General features: G+C 43.4%; 1 protein-coding gene across 16 annotated transcripts in view; it reads right to left on the bottom strand.

Moving 5' to 3' along the window:
• The window catches only part of PRRC2C (proline rich coiled-coil 2C), a 69,057-nt gene that overhangs the window by 6,676 nt on the left and 45,115 nt on the right, over positions 1–17,266 (bottom strand). For 5 of the 16 annotated variants that reach the window (XM_064427526.1, XM_064427531.1, XM_064427523.1 and 2 more), the window contains exons 23-32: positions 14,757–14,846; positions 12,947–13,048; positions 8,774–8,981; positions 7,736–7,939; positions 6,927–7,048; positions 6,269–6,405; positions 4,121–4,355; positions 3,615–3,737; positions 1,890–2,108; positions 1,022–1,096 (exon numbers count right to left, since the gene is read on the bottom strand). In XM_064427526.1, the coding sequence (XP_064283596.1) occupies positions 1,022–1,096; positions 1,890–2,108; positions 3,615–3,737; positions 4,121–4,355; positions 6,269–6,405; positions 6,927–7,048; positions 7,736–7,939; positions 8,774–8,981; positions 12,947–13,048; positions 14,757–14,846 (1,515 nt within the window). The remainder of the gene's footprint in view (positions 1–1,021; positions 1,097–1,889; positions 2,109–3,614; positions 3,738–4,120; positions 4,356–6,268; positions 6,406–6,926; positions 7,049–7,735; positions 7,940–8,773; positions 8,982–12,946; positions 13,049–14,756; positions 14,847–17,266) is intronic. The other 11 variants (XM_064427532.1, XM_064427538.1, XM_064427534.1 and 8 more) reach the window with 9 other exon arrangements.

Consider the following 17,266-nt stretch of genomic DNA (forward strand, 5'->3'; position numbering starts at 1 on the left):
ATAATTAGGACAGGCCCAGCACCACAAGCACAATTTTCTGTGTACAATTGTCCTGCCCTATCTTGCACTTGCAGCAATGGTATTGGCTTTCTAACTTGTTCCTCCTGCATAATTACAGGAGGTTTGAGAGTCATTTCATCTATTTGGCCCTACAAAAAAGAAAAAATACATGTTTTGGAGTTGAGATCTCCTTATCCAAGACTCCCATCTCAGGTACCACATGAAAATATTTAGAAATAATCCTGAAAAATGCTGAGAAGAAGAATACCACTAAACAGTCCAGGTCTATAAAAATAAACAAACCCAAAGCACAGCAAAAATGGAGCTGTCATTCATGCAAAACAATCTCCAGACTAACTGGAGCAATGACTCTTGATTGCTGTTTTGCAGATACACTCAACAGAATAAATTTGTCTTTGGAACGGTGTAATTCCACACATGGCCATGAAGCATAACAGCAACAATAAATCACTTAAAAATGAGAGGCTGTTTTAAGTTGACTTTCTTTAGCAGCAACATGATGGGAATCTCAGAGCAGGGCAGGAAAGTCACCTAAGGCCAGCATCCCACTGCAGCTCTTCCCTCATTTTTTGCTGAAATGAGCGATCATTTTCCAGTGACAACTGCAGCAACAAACATGCTGCTGCTTGCAAAATGGGCTCCTGACAACTGCCAAGCTGAAAAGATTTGGCCAGAACCCATGAAAGTAGAAAACTTCACCGTGCAAAAACCACCGTACACACTCTGGAGGTGAGGAGATGCAATCTTCTCCTAGGTGGTCTGAAATTCTGGTTACATTAGTGTCCAAGATGTGGAATTAACCCCCGAGATTTTTCTTATCACAGCTGTAAATCACTGGGACTGTGGGGTTATTTTATATTCATAACCACCCTAAATCCGAGGCCAGAAGCTGCAGGGATTTCAGATGCAGAGGTGGATCAGCCCCTGAGGAGAGGGGACCTCGCTGCTCCTGCCAGCCAGCTGAGCTGTGTCCATGTCCAGGGTGTCACCCACTGCTCACCTGGAAGCGGACTGCAACTGCCGAGGGCTGCACACTATCCGAAAATCCCCGGTGCCTGTAAAGCTGGGATTCCATCTAAGACAAGAGACCTTGTGATTGGAAGCCAGCTCCACACATCCCCTCATTAGCAATTACCTTAGCAGCTTCACATAAAGGAGAGGAGAGAATTCCCCCCAGGATATATAAGTTTCTTGCACTGTTTTAGTGTTATTTCCTTCCTGGACCTGTCGCTCAGTTTTCCTGAGCTGCAAGACCAGTCTTTTCTTTTTTCATTACAGAAAGATCTTGTCTTGCATACAATGCTACATTCTTAATATACACCATGCTGTGCTGCTCAGAGAGGCAGAACCCAGCAATAATAGTAGAGTTTAATTCTGGTTTAAGGTCATGGCTGATACAGAGTCCACTGAAGGCCCTAAAACTCCCCATTTTGCACTGGAAACCCTTGAACCCCAACAGCTTAATCTAGTTTGAGTCCAGAAGCAAAGCAACAAACTCAAGCAGGCCCAGAATCTGCCACCACCAGCTCTGAGAGAGTTGTGTTGCTCCCCTGCTGCTCTAACAACATCTCACTACTGTTTTCCATATGGCTTCTGCATGAAACCCCCTACTAGTCCATGGTGTCACTATCAAACCAGGTATTCCTGCAGTGCAAATGGACCAGCACCAAGTTAGCTACAAAATCTCAGCTACATGCACAGACCCAGTGACTCAGGCATTAACCCTGACTGGCTTTTTTATCTTCTAAAGCTGAGGCAGATTTTTAAGATGCAAGAAGTCAGCACGAGTTGCTGTCCTGGTTACATAAACCAAAAACCAGCTGTGCTGCACATTAATTTGTGTCCTGTAGCTGTGGCAATGTTTTTACCTTCCCAGTTGCAGCAATCATGCTGTGCTGAGTTCCTGCTGGGATCAATCCTCTGAAGGGCTGGGTCACCTGGGCAGGTCTGCTCAGGTTTTGAGCCTGAGCCTGTGGTGGGGTGTGCTGTAGTGGTGGCTGCAGGGACTGGGGCAGGGCTATCAGTGGCTGTGCTGTGGATCCAAAGTTGGGCAGGGAAATCTGTGAGCCTGGCAAAGGTACTGTCACCTGGAGAGAGAGCACAAAATCACCAGTAACAGAGACACAAAGGCCATGATGTCACTGTCATTACTAGCTCTAGTTTAGCTCTACTTCAGCTTTATCTCAGGCAAAAGGCTTAATGAGTTTGTATTTAACCATAATGCTGCAAGCAAATAAATAAATTTATTGCTCAGTTTGCCTTTACAATCAGTTCTAATGGCATTTGGGTCTTTGCTTTTCAGAAACAAATGTGCATGATATCTCCTGCCTCCAACATCATTCAACATGATTTCCCCGTGTGACAGGGAAATGTAATTCAACTCAGAAAACAAAAACAGAACAGAACAACCAGTTTGGGAGTGAGAGGTACAGGGCAGGACTGGCTTATTTGCTTACTTCAAATAATTCTAGTCATCAAAAGACACTGGGATAAAAATTAGATTTTACTGTCCAGGAGTTCCAACAACCATCAGCTTGAGCTTAAAAACAGTGCCAAAAATACACAGCCTGTCCATTGCTTGCATTTACCACGAGTGCTGTGGGCTGAAAACAGCAGAGTGGTAGTGATAAACATGGAAATACAACAGCAGTGACCTGACTGGCAGGAGTTACTGCATCTCTTGGTCTGACAATCCACTACCTGCAAAATCATATTCTAAGCGTGACAAGGAGAATCCTTAGAGATTCCCAAATGTGAAAGGCTTACTAGGATTCTGTTCTGAAGGTGACAGATTAAAATCAGAGAGACAGCCAGAACTGAACACACTGAAAGTAGCAACTCTTCTAAAAGGTCCTTAAAACCGTGCTACATTTCCAACAGACAACATCCAATCTCTTACAACTCTTCTAGATTTCTGTCCTGGCAGCTTTTCCTGTGTAGGAGGTAGGCTATTATAATAAATCAATCCATCACAAGTTTGGTTTTGGAAGCCATTTCAATTAAAAAAAAAAAAACCAACCAGAAGATGGAAACCACTAGACAGTGTCCTGTAAATATGACAGAATGCTTGCAGAGAGTAATTTAGCAGTTCTTTCACAAAAGAGTGAAAAAGCCTTCAAATCAGTGGAGTTACTTTACTGAAGTGGCTGTCCTGCATGATCACCTGTCTGCTGACTTCTCAGTGATTTTCTATGAGCACTGCAGGGTTCCAGCTCACTGAGAACTGGTATTAACAATTAGGCTGCTCTAAGCACCTGGACTTTGCCTCTCTCTCTCCACCACTCCTGCTATCTGCTTCCATAAAGGCATCACATGCCTCAGTCAATTAGCAACAGCACTGTGCCAATTAAGTATCTGCCCATCACTGAAAAATGAACTATTCAAGAGAAGGATGCCAGGGACAAATGATCAACATGAACTGCAGGCCATCCAACCTCTGAGCCACTCAGTTTGTGCAGTGCTGCTGCTGCAGCCCTCCTTCTCTGTTAACATTGCAATTTTATTTTGGAAGAATTAAAGGTTGTCTCAGCCCTCCCCTCTATTCCCACCAACCACGACATGCTTTTAGGAAGAATACAATGTAGGAAATTTACCATGCCATAGTTTACCTGCTGGAGAGCACTGGGAGACTGTGCAGTGTTGTAGAAATTGCTCTGGCCAGGCTGCTGAACTTGCCCAGAGTAGAGATTTGAAGCCTGAGTGAGGGTAGCTCTGGCCTAGGAAGAGAAGAGACACCTCCCATCAGGAGCACTCAGGAGAGCAGCTCTGTGGTGCAGCAACCAGTGCCACAGAAACCCCAGCAAGGGAAGCTGACAAATGTGAAGGTTTCACTTTGTGATAAAGCTCTCATTTGCAGCTGGTGGAGCAGCCCTTAATCACAATTTAGAGAATTTAAACCTGAAGCTCTAATTAATGACAGAAGCACAAGGAGCCCTGTAATTTGGGGAACAAGCCTCAATTCAGAGATTATACTAATGTACATTTATTAAATTAAAAGAACATTCTCCTCCAAGTGCTTTAAGTTTCCTGCCACCCAAGCAGAGCAGGACCTGATGTCCTGTACCCAGTGCAGAAGGGCTGCATGGGCAGCATTTCCTACCTGCAGGATGTGTGTGTCAATCAGCTGAGAGCCTCCCAGCCCTGAAGCCTGCCCAAGCTGATGCTCGTACAGGATAGGAATAGGCTGAGTGTTGGAGGTCTGCTGGAATGCCAGGCTGGACTGTGCCTTGGCCAGCTCCTGGTGCTGCACTGCTGGGAAGTTGTGTAAGGCTGTGCCAGACAGAACCACTGGTGATGGCTGAGACAAACCACTCTGCATGAAAGCTTGCTGGGATCTGCAAGAGATTCAAGTGTCGTTCAGAAAAATTCTGACAGAGCTCAACAATGAGCCACCAAAAATGAAGAGCACAGCTTATATTCTTTAAACAGAATTAGGATGCATAGCTCTATTGAACACTTTTTCACCAAATAAAAGTAGATTGTTTTCAATTTACTCTGCACACAACAAAGTAACAGCTGCTACTAAAGGCCACAGGAAAAAATAATGAAGCTTCTTACTAAAATCTTAAATCACAATTATCTATTTAGATTTTCATGCTGCAATAATTCTTGGATAATTAACTGTAACACAGAAAAGCTGCCAGTTCTTAGTTCATGTGCTCCAAGGTGGGATGGGGAAGGATGTGTGAACAGCCCTACTTAGTCATTAAAGGAACTGCTTTGTTCTCTTGACTCCAGTCCAACTTCTAATACAGCTTAAATCACTGGCTGCTTGCTTCCAAACATGGTTGTCCAAATAAATGTTTTGATTTCAAAAGACCTCACAGCCTTTAATTTTAACCAGCTATTCAATTCCTCTGTCAGCAGCATGGGAAGTTGCAGTTGTTTAAAGAAGACCAAAGCCAGTACAGCAAAGCAGCACAGATGGGTTTAGTCCATCAGAAGGATTTATCCGAACATCTTCACTAGCAACTTGGTGAGTAGCCACCTTCAGACTGAAGAATCAAGAGTTTTTAACTAAGTGCTCCTCTCAAAGGTTCTGAGCTCAGAGGAGTGTTTCTGGTGTAAAAACACCTTTTCCTTTACCTGGTGCTGGCCATGTGTGAGCACAGCACTGCTCCTGCTCGTCTGCTGGCGTGGTGGGTTTGCTTGTGCCCACACCTGGGTGAGCTTGGCTCTGCACCCTCCTGCACTGCAGAACACTCTTACAGCCACCCTCTGAGCACTGGAAAAACTCTTCCAGACTGGATGCAGAGGACTGGCTTCAGTGGAGCCAAAACTTTTTTCACAAGTTTTTATTTAGCTCGCTTTTAACTTTCGGTTGTAATGTTTGAAACCAGCAACCTGTACATCTCCAAGCTTATCCTCCTCTGCACATTTTCCATGTGGGAGAAGCACTCAGACTGTTAGAACTCCATTAATGCCATGTTTGTGTGTGATCAGATTTATTTAATCTGGACCACATGCCAGCCTGATTGTGTTTCTGCAATTAGCCAACTGTTTGCAACAGCTTTTGTCAGCTGTAGCAGGACAAGCAATATTTGGTCCCACAAAGTCAGCCAAGCACCAAAGTCAGGATACAAATGTGGTTAATTAAACCTTCTGTGGCCTCAGCCTTCTACAATGCAACAAGCAGATTTAACTACAGCCCATGCAAAACCCTCTAATTAAACTTCCAAAGAGCCTTCTCAAAGTGGAACTAACAACATTTGTCAGAATTACACTGCTGGGAAGCAGCTCTCCTAGGAAGTGCAAGGAAGCTTTGAGAGGCTTACAGTGGAGTCTGTCTGGCTATCAGGGCCATTGCAGAGACACTGGTGCTACTGTCACCTTCTGCAGCAGACAGAAAACATTCTGAAACATACCATGCAGCTCCTCACACATCTGCAATGAGGTTTTTACTACTAGGAGCTCAAACTGGAACTTCACAGTGTTTCAAGACTCCAGTGTTGGTTTGATTAGAAAAAACAAATTGCTGAACTCAAGGGACAGAAATTTTCTGTTCTCTTAGTATGACAGACTGATGCTCAGCTCTTTAGCCTGGGTTCCTACAGATATCATGCATCATTTTTTAACCCAGATTTCACAACTACAAGGCAGACAATGTGCATAGAGTTCTCAGACAGAAGAGACTTTGGGGAAGACAGCACGATGAGGCAGCTATGGAGCACAGAACACAAGGCTGCAGGGAACTAATTTAAATAATTCTGACACTAAAACCCCAAATAAATGTGCATATGCTACCTACCTGTAAGGTTGTAAGGAGGAATTGAACAACTCCTGGGCTTGTGAAACAGCTGGTGCTGCTCCTAAACTCAGCTGAGCTTGATGCTGTCCTTGCAGAGGTGCATAGATGGGGATGGGGATCTGCTGAACTGAAGCAGGCTACATAGAAGAGAAAACATCAAAATTAAGTTAGAAAAGCTACAGCTGAATGTGTGTGAGGATTTGTGTAACATTATGAAAAGTAAAATAAGAATGTCAAATCCCAAGGCTGCATGCAGAGCTAGTATTGCTGCTCTCATGAAAATTACTTTCTAGTTAAATTTTATACTTTTCCTCACAATCAACCAGCAGAAACTGAGTGAAATATTCAGATCTGCATATAAAACAACTGCTTGAGATTGCATATAATTTTGTATGACAGAAGCTGAGTAAGCCTGCACTCACATGGCCACAGAAACACCTCCCAGGAATATAAAGTTTCCCATACATTTGTGAGTGGAAGCTCATTCTCTCAACTTCCATGGCAAACAATCAAGCACTGCCTGCATGCACCAGGACAGACAGCAAGGGCAGGCATGACCTCATTTTGCAGTCTTTAGTCTCACTCTCCCCTGCCCCCATCACTTTAAAGGCAGTATGGACAGGGAAGGAAACAAAGTGAATGAGGAAGCCCCAAATACCTGAGAGAGGCCTGGCTGGAAGCCTTGCTGCTGGGCCAGAGAAGGTGGAGCCAAACGTGCGTGCTGGGTATTGAACAGGTGACTTGTATCCATGTAGAATGCTGGGATTTGAGCTGCAGTACCTCAGGAAGAGCAATACAATTAGTACCTGATGCCCAACACCATTCCTCTAGAAAGGTTTTCATCAAGAATTAGAGGTGCAGCTACTGTCAGTCCTTCCCACTGTAACAGCTACCAGAGGGCCTGGGAGAAGGAGCAGCACTGGAGAGCTGGGTGCCTCAAAAGCTTTGGTTTCTTTTCCAATTCACCCCCAGAATCTATCAGTCTTGCACAGGTATCATTAATCCCACACCATTTTGGAGAGATGAACAACAGATTCTGGGCAAAAATGGCATTTGGGTGAAGGAAGGGTAAGAATGTGTTACACTGCCATGTAATTTAACTAGATTGTTAACTAGATGTAGGATTTTCCCTAAAGAAAAAATGCTACAACTCTCAACTACTGTAGGATTTTAAGAAAGAAAACTAAATCACTCCTGGTCTTAAACAGCAATTTACAATTCTGCAACAGAAAATTGGTACATTAAGAGACTCAAACTTGCTTTCTTCAACAAACTATATAGCACTACCTTTGTACTTCCTGATAAAGCAGTGCAGATTTAGAGTAAGACAATTAGTGAATCTGAGTACAGAACACTCTTTATCATTGTCTTTACTGCAGAGCAAAAACCAGAACCAAATTAAACTCTCCAGCTTCAAAATTTAAAAAAAAAGCAGATGTGTGGCTTCTCAGGCACAAACACCATTACCTGCTGCAGACTGAGACACATAGACCTGGGGACTTTGCTGCTGCTGGGCAATGAGGGATGGCATGCAGCTCAGCTGGGAGAAGTGGCTGGCAGAAGCCAGGCTGCTTGTCTGCAGCTGCTGGGGTTTCACTTTGCAGATATTAGGAGGGTCTGAGGTGCTTGCAGTCTTCGTACTCAGTGAAGAGGTTGTGTATGTTCCAGCTCCTAGGAGGAGAGAAGCAAGGGATGCAACAATCAAAGACATTTCAGAGCCTCATCATACAGAGGTCAGTTTTGGGACAGCTCAGTGAGCACAGCCACAACTGGTAAAGCACACTGAAACCTAATGCAGCTGTTTCCACCAACACAAGAAAAACGTGGAGCCAATTCTGTTGAGTTCACTGTGGGAAGTGCTGCAACCCTGATACATCTCCCTCCTCAGGCACAGGAGCACACAGAGGCACTGAAGGAGGCAGCCTGGTCAGTTATTCAACAAGACACTGCAACCCACAGTGGCTGTGCCTCTCATGGAGATTTATTTTATTTATTTTATTTAAGGCATGAAGACTTAACCAGATTTATCATCTTTTGTTTCCTGCCAGGGACCAAGGTGGCAACCGAGCACTGGTTGTGAAGGCAGCTGGACATTTGCTCTGCCCTTTGCAAATAGGTTTTGATATGAGTTCTTGAAGCTTTAACTTAAAAAGCAAGAGTACAAATAGAAGTAAAACAGCAGAATTATCCTCTGCCCCAAAATCTACCTGCTTGCCTCTATTTGTCTGAACAAAATGAAACCAGCAGACAAGAGAAGTTTACCTCCTCTTTCAAGTCCATTTAAGTAGCTCAGGCAGAGAGTAGCTCAGTATTATTTTCAGCTGACTGAAGTGGAACAGGTGAAGTCAGCTAACAGCTTATTTGGGAAGCTGCTGCTCAGATCTGACATTCCATTTCTAGGACAAAGCTTTTGTTAGCTTTGCATTAAACAATTCCAAAGGGAACCCTCGAGAAACGTAAGCAAGGAACAACACAAGGGGACACTACTGCTCTGACAGGTGGTACCTGAGAGGGACGTTGTGGGGGTAACTGAGGCCACAGGAATAGGAGGCATTGATGCACTTGAGAAAGAGCTGTAAGTGCCACTGCTTGGCCCAGTGTTGCTGCTGCTGCTGCTGCTGCCACCAGCAATGGGAGATGCTGCTGAGGTCACTGGTGAACTCTTCTCCCCCATGTTTGGGGAATTCTCCCATGCTTTGCGTGCAGACTCCATCTATTTAAAAGAAAAAAACAATTCCTCATCTATTAGGAAGTTTCAAGCAGTCGCTGCTCCTCTTTTAACAGTTCTTTTTAGTTAAAAGGCAACAGGGGCTTCATGCGAGCCTCTTTTGGAAGTCGCTGTCATCGTGCAACTCTGTTCATGCAAAAAGCAAACAGCCTCAAGTTGGAGCTGCTCATCTGTTCCAACTGCACATGTGCACAGTTCATCATCTTAACAGCCAATGCTCAAAAGAGAATTCACTCACACTAATTTGGCTTGGTTTTGTTTGACATGAAGAGCAAAGACACAGTGAGCAAAAGAAAGGGAAAACCCCTTCTAAACATTTCCATCAAGTCCTTTACTTCCAAGTTACTTGGGCCATTGAAATGAAGCAGCCCTTTGCTTTCTTGGTCAATAATCCACTTTGAGTAACCACCAAAGATACCTACTGCACACTTCAGTGAACATGACAGCAGTCAAGTTTAGATTTCCAAAGCAACTACTGCTCAAGAAGCAACCACAAGCTGACACAGCTTGTGCGCGCTGCTTTATGTTAAAGCTAAAAAATGCTTCATGCTCCTCTATTTCTATAATTATGAGTTTATGTCTTGCACAGCAAGGGAGATGAAACTTTAAATATCACAGACATAGTTACCTTCCCCCAGAAGTGGAAACAACCACTGTTTACTGCAGCCAGTAAAATCTAATTCTTGCTATGTTAGCCCCGCAACGCGAAATCCCAATTGACACTTCTGAGGGTCCAGTGAGCAGGAAATATTAATGTTCAGACTACACTCACTAATTTAAAAGCTCAAACATGATCCATGGACTTCTGCACAACCTTCAGGTGTCTCCAGTGGAAACACAAGTTTTGCTAGCAGAGCTGAAATTGCTCACTGCAAGTTTTTTGAGGGCAGGTGCTGCCTTTAGTGGTGGATATTAAGGGGCAAACATACACTCACCACACATCTGCCCTCACTGCCTGCTCCAGAGCCCCCCCAGCTGGGACCTGCAGTCTCTCAAAGCCACACCTGTCAGCCTGCCCTGCTTTACACGAGTTAGGCAGAGTCTGGACAAACCAAACATGGCTTAGGTTATTTGTCTAGATGCTTCAGAAATGATAAAAAAGCAGAGCAGTATCAAAAGAAGTGGGTCCCAGGTGATCAATACACACCCAAGTGGAAAATGAGGTTCTGGATTCCTGAAGAGAATAAAGGGGGAGGAGTGAAACTCAGTTACACATTAAGTCCTCTGGGGGCAAGTCACCTATTTTCATTTTTGGGATCATCTTCCCTAGCAACCATTCACTGTTTCCCCTCCACAACATTTTCCTCCAAACTGGTTCTTACAGACAAGGCAAAGTTCATTCATGATTGATGTGCTGGAAAGGATCTTGTTTAGGTGTACTGCACTGGCACTGAGACAAAGTGAGTAAGTACCTGTGACTGTCAGGCTAGAGAAGGTGTAGAAGGTTCTATGTTCACTGGTTTTCATGATGTCCTGGAGAAACTACTGATAGCAAAAGCTACACACTGCATTTGTCACACCTAGAGCATATCACAGAGTCCTGAAGTTTTCTTTTGGAAAGCCTCTAGCAACCTCTAACTTTTATAAGCTAGGAGAAAAGATGCAAGAGAGAGATTGGTACTCTAGGAATGCCTATTCAGCACCATCTACAGACCAGATATGGAGGTTTAAGAGGCTCTAAATCAAGTGAGACTGGGGACAGTGTTGTAGTTTCACTGCTCAGGGAGAAAGGAGGGCAATAAGGAGGGGACCATGGCCGGCTGAGGCTTCTCTTCATCACTGATCCACTGGGACCTGCACACTGCAGAACAGTCCTGCCCATGTCACCCAAAACCTCCACTGGAGGCACACCCCAGTGTGCCTTTCCTTAAATACACCAAAGTCTCAATGCTTAGAAAAAGAAAGTTCAAACATGTCAGTTTCTTGACCAGATGCCTAGAGAGGAATTTTAGATGAAACCTGGGACATGAAGAGGGCCAAGCAGCTCAGTTTGAGATTGCTTTGGACTTTCTTCTGCTCAGCACCTTACCTATAACAGCCCTATGAGCCAAGTCCTTAAGAGGATGACTGAGTAAAGGTGTCTTTAGCAAAGTTACTCCAAGGAAACAAGATCTCAAAAAGGCTCCCCATACGAGCACCTTGTACCTCCACTGAAGAATGATGCCAAGCAGTGGGAGCAATTGTGGCCAAGTGCCCTTCAAGTCTCTTCACAGACAGCTTTCTGTGACAGGGAACGGAGGGAAGAGCAGGTGCAAGGATTAATCCATTATGCAGGCAGAACCTGGACATTTTGTTCTTTTAAGAAAATGAAAGAAATGCTTTTCTCTCTCCTGCTCCAGAAGTATCTTTTGAAAAATGCAAGGGTTGTACTGGAAGAGGATGACAAAGAGCAGAGCTGTGCCTGCTGTGACAGTCTCACTGTGTGCTTCAGAACAAGCCTGCTGCCTTCTGTGCTTGTGCAAAGGAGGTAGAGCTCCAGTGACTGGAATGAAGAAATCGGGGACAAAGCTGCTTCCAAACAGCTTTCCATCCAGATTTCAGTCAGAGGGTTCTTCAAGATAGCCTCAAAACATGGATCTTTGACCTGTTTTGTTACCACACATCCAAAAATCTATCATCCACTGAGAAATCACTGACAAGAGCAGGAAAAGAAATGCAGGATGACTGACACAGACACCACAGTTTGCTCTGTGACTGGGCAGTGTCCCACACTTTGAGGTAACTTTCAGGTAACTTTGAGCCCTACCTGTATGACAGAGGATTCCATCTCCAGCTGCCAAACAGCCAGAGAACAGAACAACACTTTCAGACGCCAGAAAGTCACGTTAGGATAATTCATTACACAAGAATGTACCAAAAACCCAGTTTTTAAAAAACTATTTCTCCCTCCACAGTGCTCTCCCCATTTCTTTAGGTCTGCTGTTTGAAAGAGGTGTTATACTCTTTTTAGGAAATAAAGTGTTAACAAAAGAAAAGCAAAGATTCAACACGAGAACAAGAATATTTCTCATCTGTAGAGAACACAAGCAAGCAGCTGTCAAACCAAGTCTCACTGGGATTGACAAGCAAGTTCCTCCAAAGCATTAGCTCTGCATCCAATCAAGTTTCATTTCTTCTTTTAAAAACTTAAGACAAACTAAGGTCAAACACCACTATTCCTTAATACCAGAAGCAGCAACAACACTTCTACTGGCTCAGTCACCTGCAGTCACAATGACAAAGCAGATCTAGGACACCAAAAAAAGAAAAAACCCAACAACTTCTAAAAATACAGTAGCAAAGCTAGAGCCCAACTCTGTGTTAGTGAGTTATATAATGCACACAGTCCAAAATCCAACAAAATGGGAAAAGAGCACTGAAAATATTCTCCACACTTGCTCTGCACTGGAAAGCAGGAAACAACACAACATTTACAACACTACAAACACGTTCTGACTCGCTGACCTAACTGCCTTCCAGAGACACCAACACACCACCTACATGTCACTACTTGGAACTTCAGCCATCCAACTCAAAACCACGTTATCACTGCACCAAAGTCTTAGAACCAAGAAGAAATCAAGCTTGGCTTATCAAGCAAATCCTTCAAGCCTTTACACCAAACCAGGCAACTCATCTGAAGCTCAACACTCAAAACCCCTCAGCCAGATTCTGATGGTTTGCTATGAGCACTGTGGTCCAACGCTAAAACTCTAGGATCTTGGTTTTTCAGGGCAGTGGGAGCCAAGATTGGTTGAGATGCCAAGTGTTAATGCAAAACGGGGTTAGAAATTTATGGTTTAAATGCATCCTTCGACAGAGTCTCGTGTTTCAGCCATCCATTTATATGCAAAAGCAGTTCAGCAGAGGAAACAAAGGAAGGCTCTAAAAAAAGGTTCACCAGCAAGTTCTCCAATAACTTTTTTCCCCTGCATGCAAGAAAACGACCCTTAGAGGGATGTGGTACATACCTTGAGGGTGAGGTCGACGGTAGCGGGAGAAACTGGAGTTAGGCTGGAGCTCTGTTGTAAAGTCTCCCTCCTAGGGAGGGGAAGGGTGTGGGGCAGGGGCACCTGAAAGGCAGGCAACACACATCACATTCTAACTACGTCTACCAGAAAAGCCCCAGAAAGCAAAGCTCAAGCTTTATCAAGTGAGCTACAATTTCTTCAAGGCTTGAGCATTTGGCAGGGAGACTGATAAAATAAGGTGAAAATTTGGTAGGCAAGGAAAGGCCACTCAGCAGGTGCCAAGATGCTTCTCATCTCTCAAAGAGGCTGAAGATTAAGGTTTTAAGGTGTCCATGTCCTCTGCATAAACAAACACCAACTGCCTGTTTGGGGATTTAATTTCAAGTACCATTTCAGTTTACTGATATGCAAAAATTCTTCCCAAGCCAGGTTTGTCCCTTTTTGTACCAATACAGTACATGGGGCTTCATGACCTTGAGATCTGAGATGCAGTTTCTGAAAAGAGGAAGCTTTTATAGACCTGCAAAATCACAGGATCATGAAACAAACTACAACAGATTTGCCATCCAATAATTGAATTCAGTTATTTTCTCTTTCAAAAGATGAAAGATGTGATACTTGGGGAAATAAACCTGACGTAATGCTATTGCTATCTTTGCCTATGAAAACTCCAATGGATTTCCTAGAAGTTTTAAAGGAAATGAATCAAAAACACTGCAGTGTCCAGCCTGTTACTCCTAACTATTCCTTCCTCTATCCATAGCTTAGCTAATGGACTTCCACCGGATGAGATAAGGCTAATCCAAAAGACAGATCCTGAAGCTTGGAAGCAGGGGATGGCACAGATCCTTTGTGGCCAGGAACCCCTAATTCCCGTGTTAGAAATTCAACTCTGACATCCACAAGGATTGGACATCACTAACACAAAAGAATTCAGTCTTCCACACTAACCACCAAAGTCAAAAACCACAACACTACCAGATAAGCCAGCAGAAGAGTAAGAAGTTCAATCAGTACTGCTTCAAAACGGTGCTGCAGTAAGCTGAAAAGCATTTTTAGATGGAATTCACAAGACATCTTCATAAAAAACTGAGATCCTACTGTATGATTCTGCCTTCCCCCATCAACAAGTGACTCAACCCTGAGCTAATTCCGTTACTTAAACAACAAGAATCACAAGATCCAAGCTCCCTGATGCCCCAGCACACTCAAGACAATGATTTTGCTACAAGTCACAACCCAGCTGGTTCTCTCAACCACTGTGCCACGCTCACAAGTCAGGATCACTGCCCTGGCTTTGAGGGCTGCAGACATCTCATCTCCATAGCAACTGAACACCTGAAGCCTGCTCTCTGCTCTCCCAACCATTCAGCTGCTCCTTTTGCACGCAGTTGCTGTGATTTCAGGCTACAGTTCATAACTCCTTTGTTTATAAGTGTCTTTCTTCAAACTCAGCCTACAGAGCTTTGCTACTGGTACCAGGCTCAACTCCCAACTGCTGCCAAGAACACACTCCCTCATTATGCCTATCTTTGCTTTTTTTAGAATCGTCCCTATAAACATCTCCACTTTCTGTGCTCTTTAGCTCACTGTGATTGTTCAAAAGACAAGAAAACACCTCAAGAATTCCAGAGCAGGTACTAATCAAACCAAATGTCCTTCAGAGTAAGATTACTGGAAAAAGCCCAGCTAGTTCACATGAAAGGAACCCTGTGGACTTGTTCACTGAAGGCACTATTTGGTGCTTTAAAAGAAGTGTGAAAATATTTTCTTGTCTTCAAAGTCAAGACGATCACTGCAATGGACTTACGTTCGTCACCAAAGTCTCCTCCATTTTTGTACTGCTAGTAGCCACTGTGTTAGGATGAGAAGAAGGTGTAGTGTAGTCTGTTACAGACTCCTGTGAAGAAAAACAATTCCATTAAAATATCTCCCTTACCTAAATTCCATTTCAACTTCTTGGACAGATGTCAGCCTTTCTACAGGAGGAGTTCAGCAAGCAACAGAAGATTAGAATTTCACACTGTTTTTTCTTACAAGTCATGTCTAGCAACCCTTATTGCAGAATTGCTACTGAGGTCAGGAGGATTCTTAGGAGATTACAGTTCGCCTCATGACCTCACAATGTACATCTGGAGAAAAGTCAAAATACAGTCTGTAAGGCAAGAACATACAGAGCAATCTATCTCCTGGGCACTGTGAAACTGGACTGTGGTGAAACCAATTATCATTTGTCACCCAAGATGCTTCAGCCACTTGCAGGCCCTTTCAGTCAGTTTAAAAAGTAAAATACCTTAGTGAAAGCTTTCTGTAGCTTTAAATAAATAAAGAAATTTCTTAGTATGACAAGAAAGGCCCTCCAAATGAAAAAGAACACAAAGGGATGGCTTGCAATTTTCAAAACAATTTTCTTTCCTGTAAGTTTTGTCTCTGAAAATCACAAGACTCAGATCCTCTGGATGGTGCAGGCTACCTCCTGATTTCTGCACTGCTTAATGATTTCAAGGAAGAAAAGGCCTGAGGTTTCCAGTCTGCTCAGAGGCTTTCCTTGAAGCTTATTTGTCACAGTCAAGTGGCCCTTCACGTGCTCAGTAAACAAGGTCCTTTCAGTGCTGGCTGTAGGCAGTGACTCCTGCAGCTGCAGATACAAATGGCCTGAGCAAAGTTTAAATGTCTGAAGTTTTACATCCCTGATGCCCAGGAAGGTTCCACCATCCTGACAGAATCAAACACCACAAAAGAACTGAAGGACAAATCAGCAGCAGAACTGTTACTGAGTGTCTGGACTTGCCACCCCATAATGATTTTGAAGACACAAGCCATATAATGCTTGTTTAATTCCATCCAACCAGTAGGATAAGCTACTAAAAAAGTGCACAGTCAATTGACTCCTCAGGCCTGCAGCAATGCCTCTAAAAAAGCAATTAGAGCACTGAGATAGTAACTGACAAATGACAAAGAATCCTCCTTAAAAGGATGAGCTCATTTTGGTAAAAGACCAGAACAAGCTAAACCATAGCAGGGTGACAGGACAATGTGCACACTGATTTGTTCTTATAATTTATGAAGAAAACAGAGAACTCTTTTCTCCATTTATTTACTTCCTTTACTTGTTAAACTGGTGAAATACAATATATATGATGCTTCCCACAATCCCAGCCACCAAACTGCAAGTTGCACATTTGCACTGGATTCCAACAGGCAAATTTGATCTGGGTAAAACAAGGCAAGAATGCAAGGCTGCTTTCATCACATAGACCTTCTAATGAAGTAATCAAATGGCTCCAGATTTTTTTAAGGATGCATTACTGCATAAGAAAGAGGAAGTATTTTTATAAAATTTCCTTCGAGGTCTGAATGCAATTTTTCAGGGTTTGAGCAGTGAAATTCCTTATGCAAGAAGATGGATCAAGACTACTGCTAACTTTCTTACTTTGCAAACTCACAGCACAAAAAGAGTTTTTTCACTAGAATTAAACCCAAACCACTGTACCAGCTCTGGTGCCCTTAGAAGTGCATGTGCAATGCTGAAGCACAAGGGGGGTTTACAGGCTGACCATGCAGACAAGACAATGCTTTAACCACATGAACACCACCCCATAAACTGTAGATTAATCTCCATCCTTCATTTCCTGGTACATTAAGTCCAGGATTCTGTTAGATGTGGCTCATCACCATAAGCTTTTGCAATTCAGTTGAAGTGATTCTCCTGTACAACTGTTTGACTGAAGAAACCAATTGATTACTTTATTATAAACTAGTAACAGCTGGAGCAAAAAGCTCATGTTTATGCTTTTTCTGGAGTTCTCCACAAATTGTTTGGACCTGAAGAAAAAGAACAGGCAGACTTCTAGTAACTACCTCCTTCAAAAAGAAGAGATGATAAAACCTCCAGTGACTTGATGAACAAAGCACAAGGCAAACCTCAGAGCTGACCCTGCTGTAAAGGATCAGGGTACTTAATGAGATAAATTAGCTATTTGACTGGTTCCTGATTTACACATATCACCCAAATTAGAGTTTGAAAGATACTCAAAATCTTCTGAAAACCAGTCTGTGTGTCCTTTTAGCCACCATCTGTAAGACACAGCTGTACAGCTACCTGTACAAATACTTCACATCCACAACCAGGTATTGATCTTCCTGGGATTTGACAGGTTCAAATGGAAGGCTGGGAAAGGCAAGGGCTAAGATGTTTTACCCAATTCAGAAACTTACACGTCAGACTGCCTTCACTACAAAATACTGCAAAATCCAAGAGAAACAGCTGCAATGGCTTCTGAGCATCATACTTAGTACTAAACTTAAACATCTCACTGT

The sequence above is a fragment of the Passer domesticus genome, chromosome 7 (assembly GCF_036417665.1).
Source record: "Passer domesticus isolate bPasDom1 chromosome 7, bPasDom1.hap1, whole genome shotgun sequence".
In the NCBI taxonomy this organism is placed as follows: Eukaryota; Metazoa; Chordata; class Aves; order Passeriformes; family Passeridae; genus Passer; species Passer domesticus.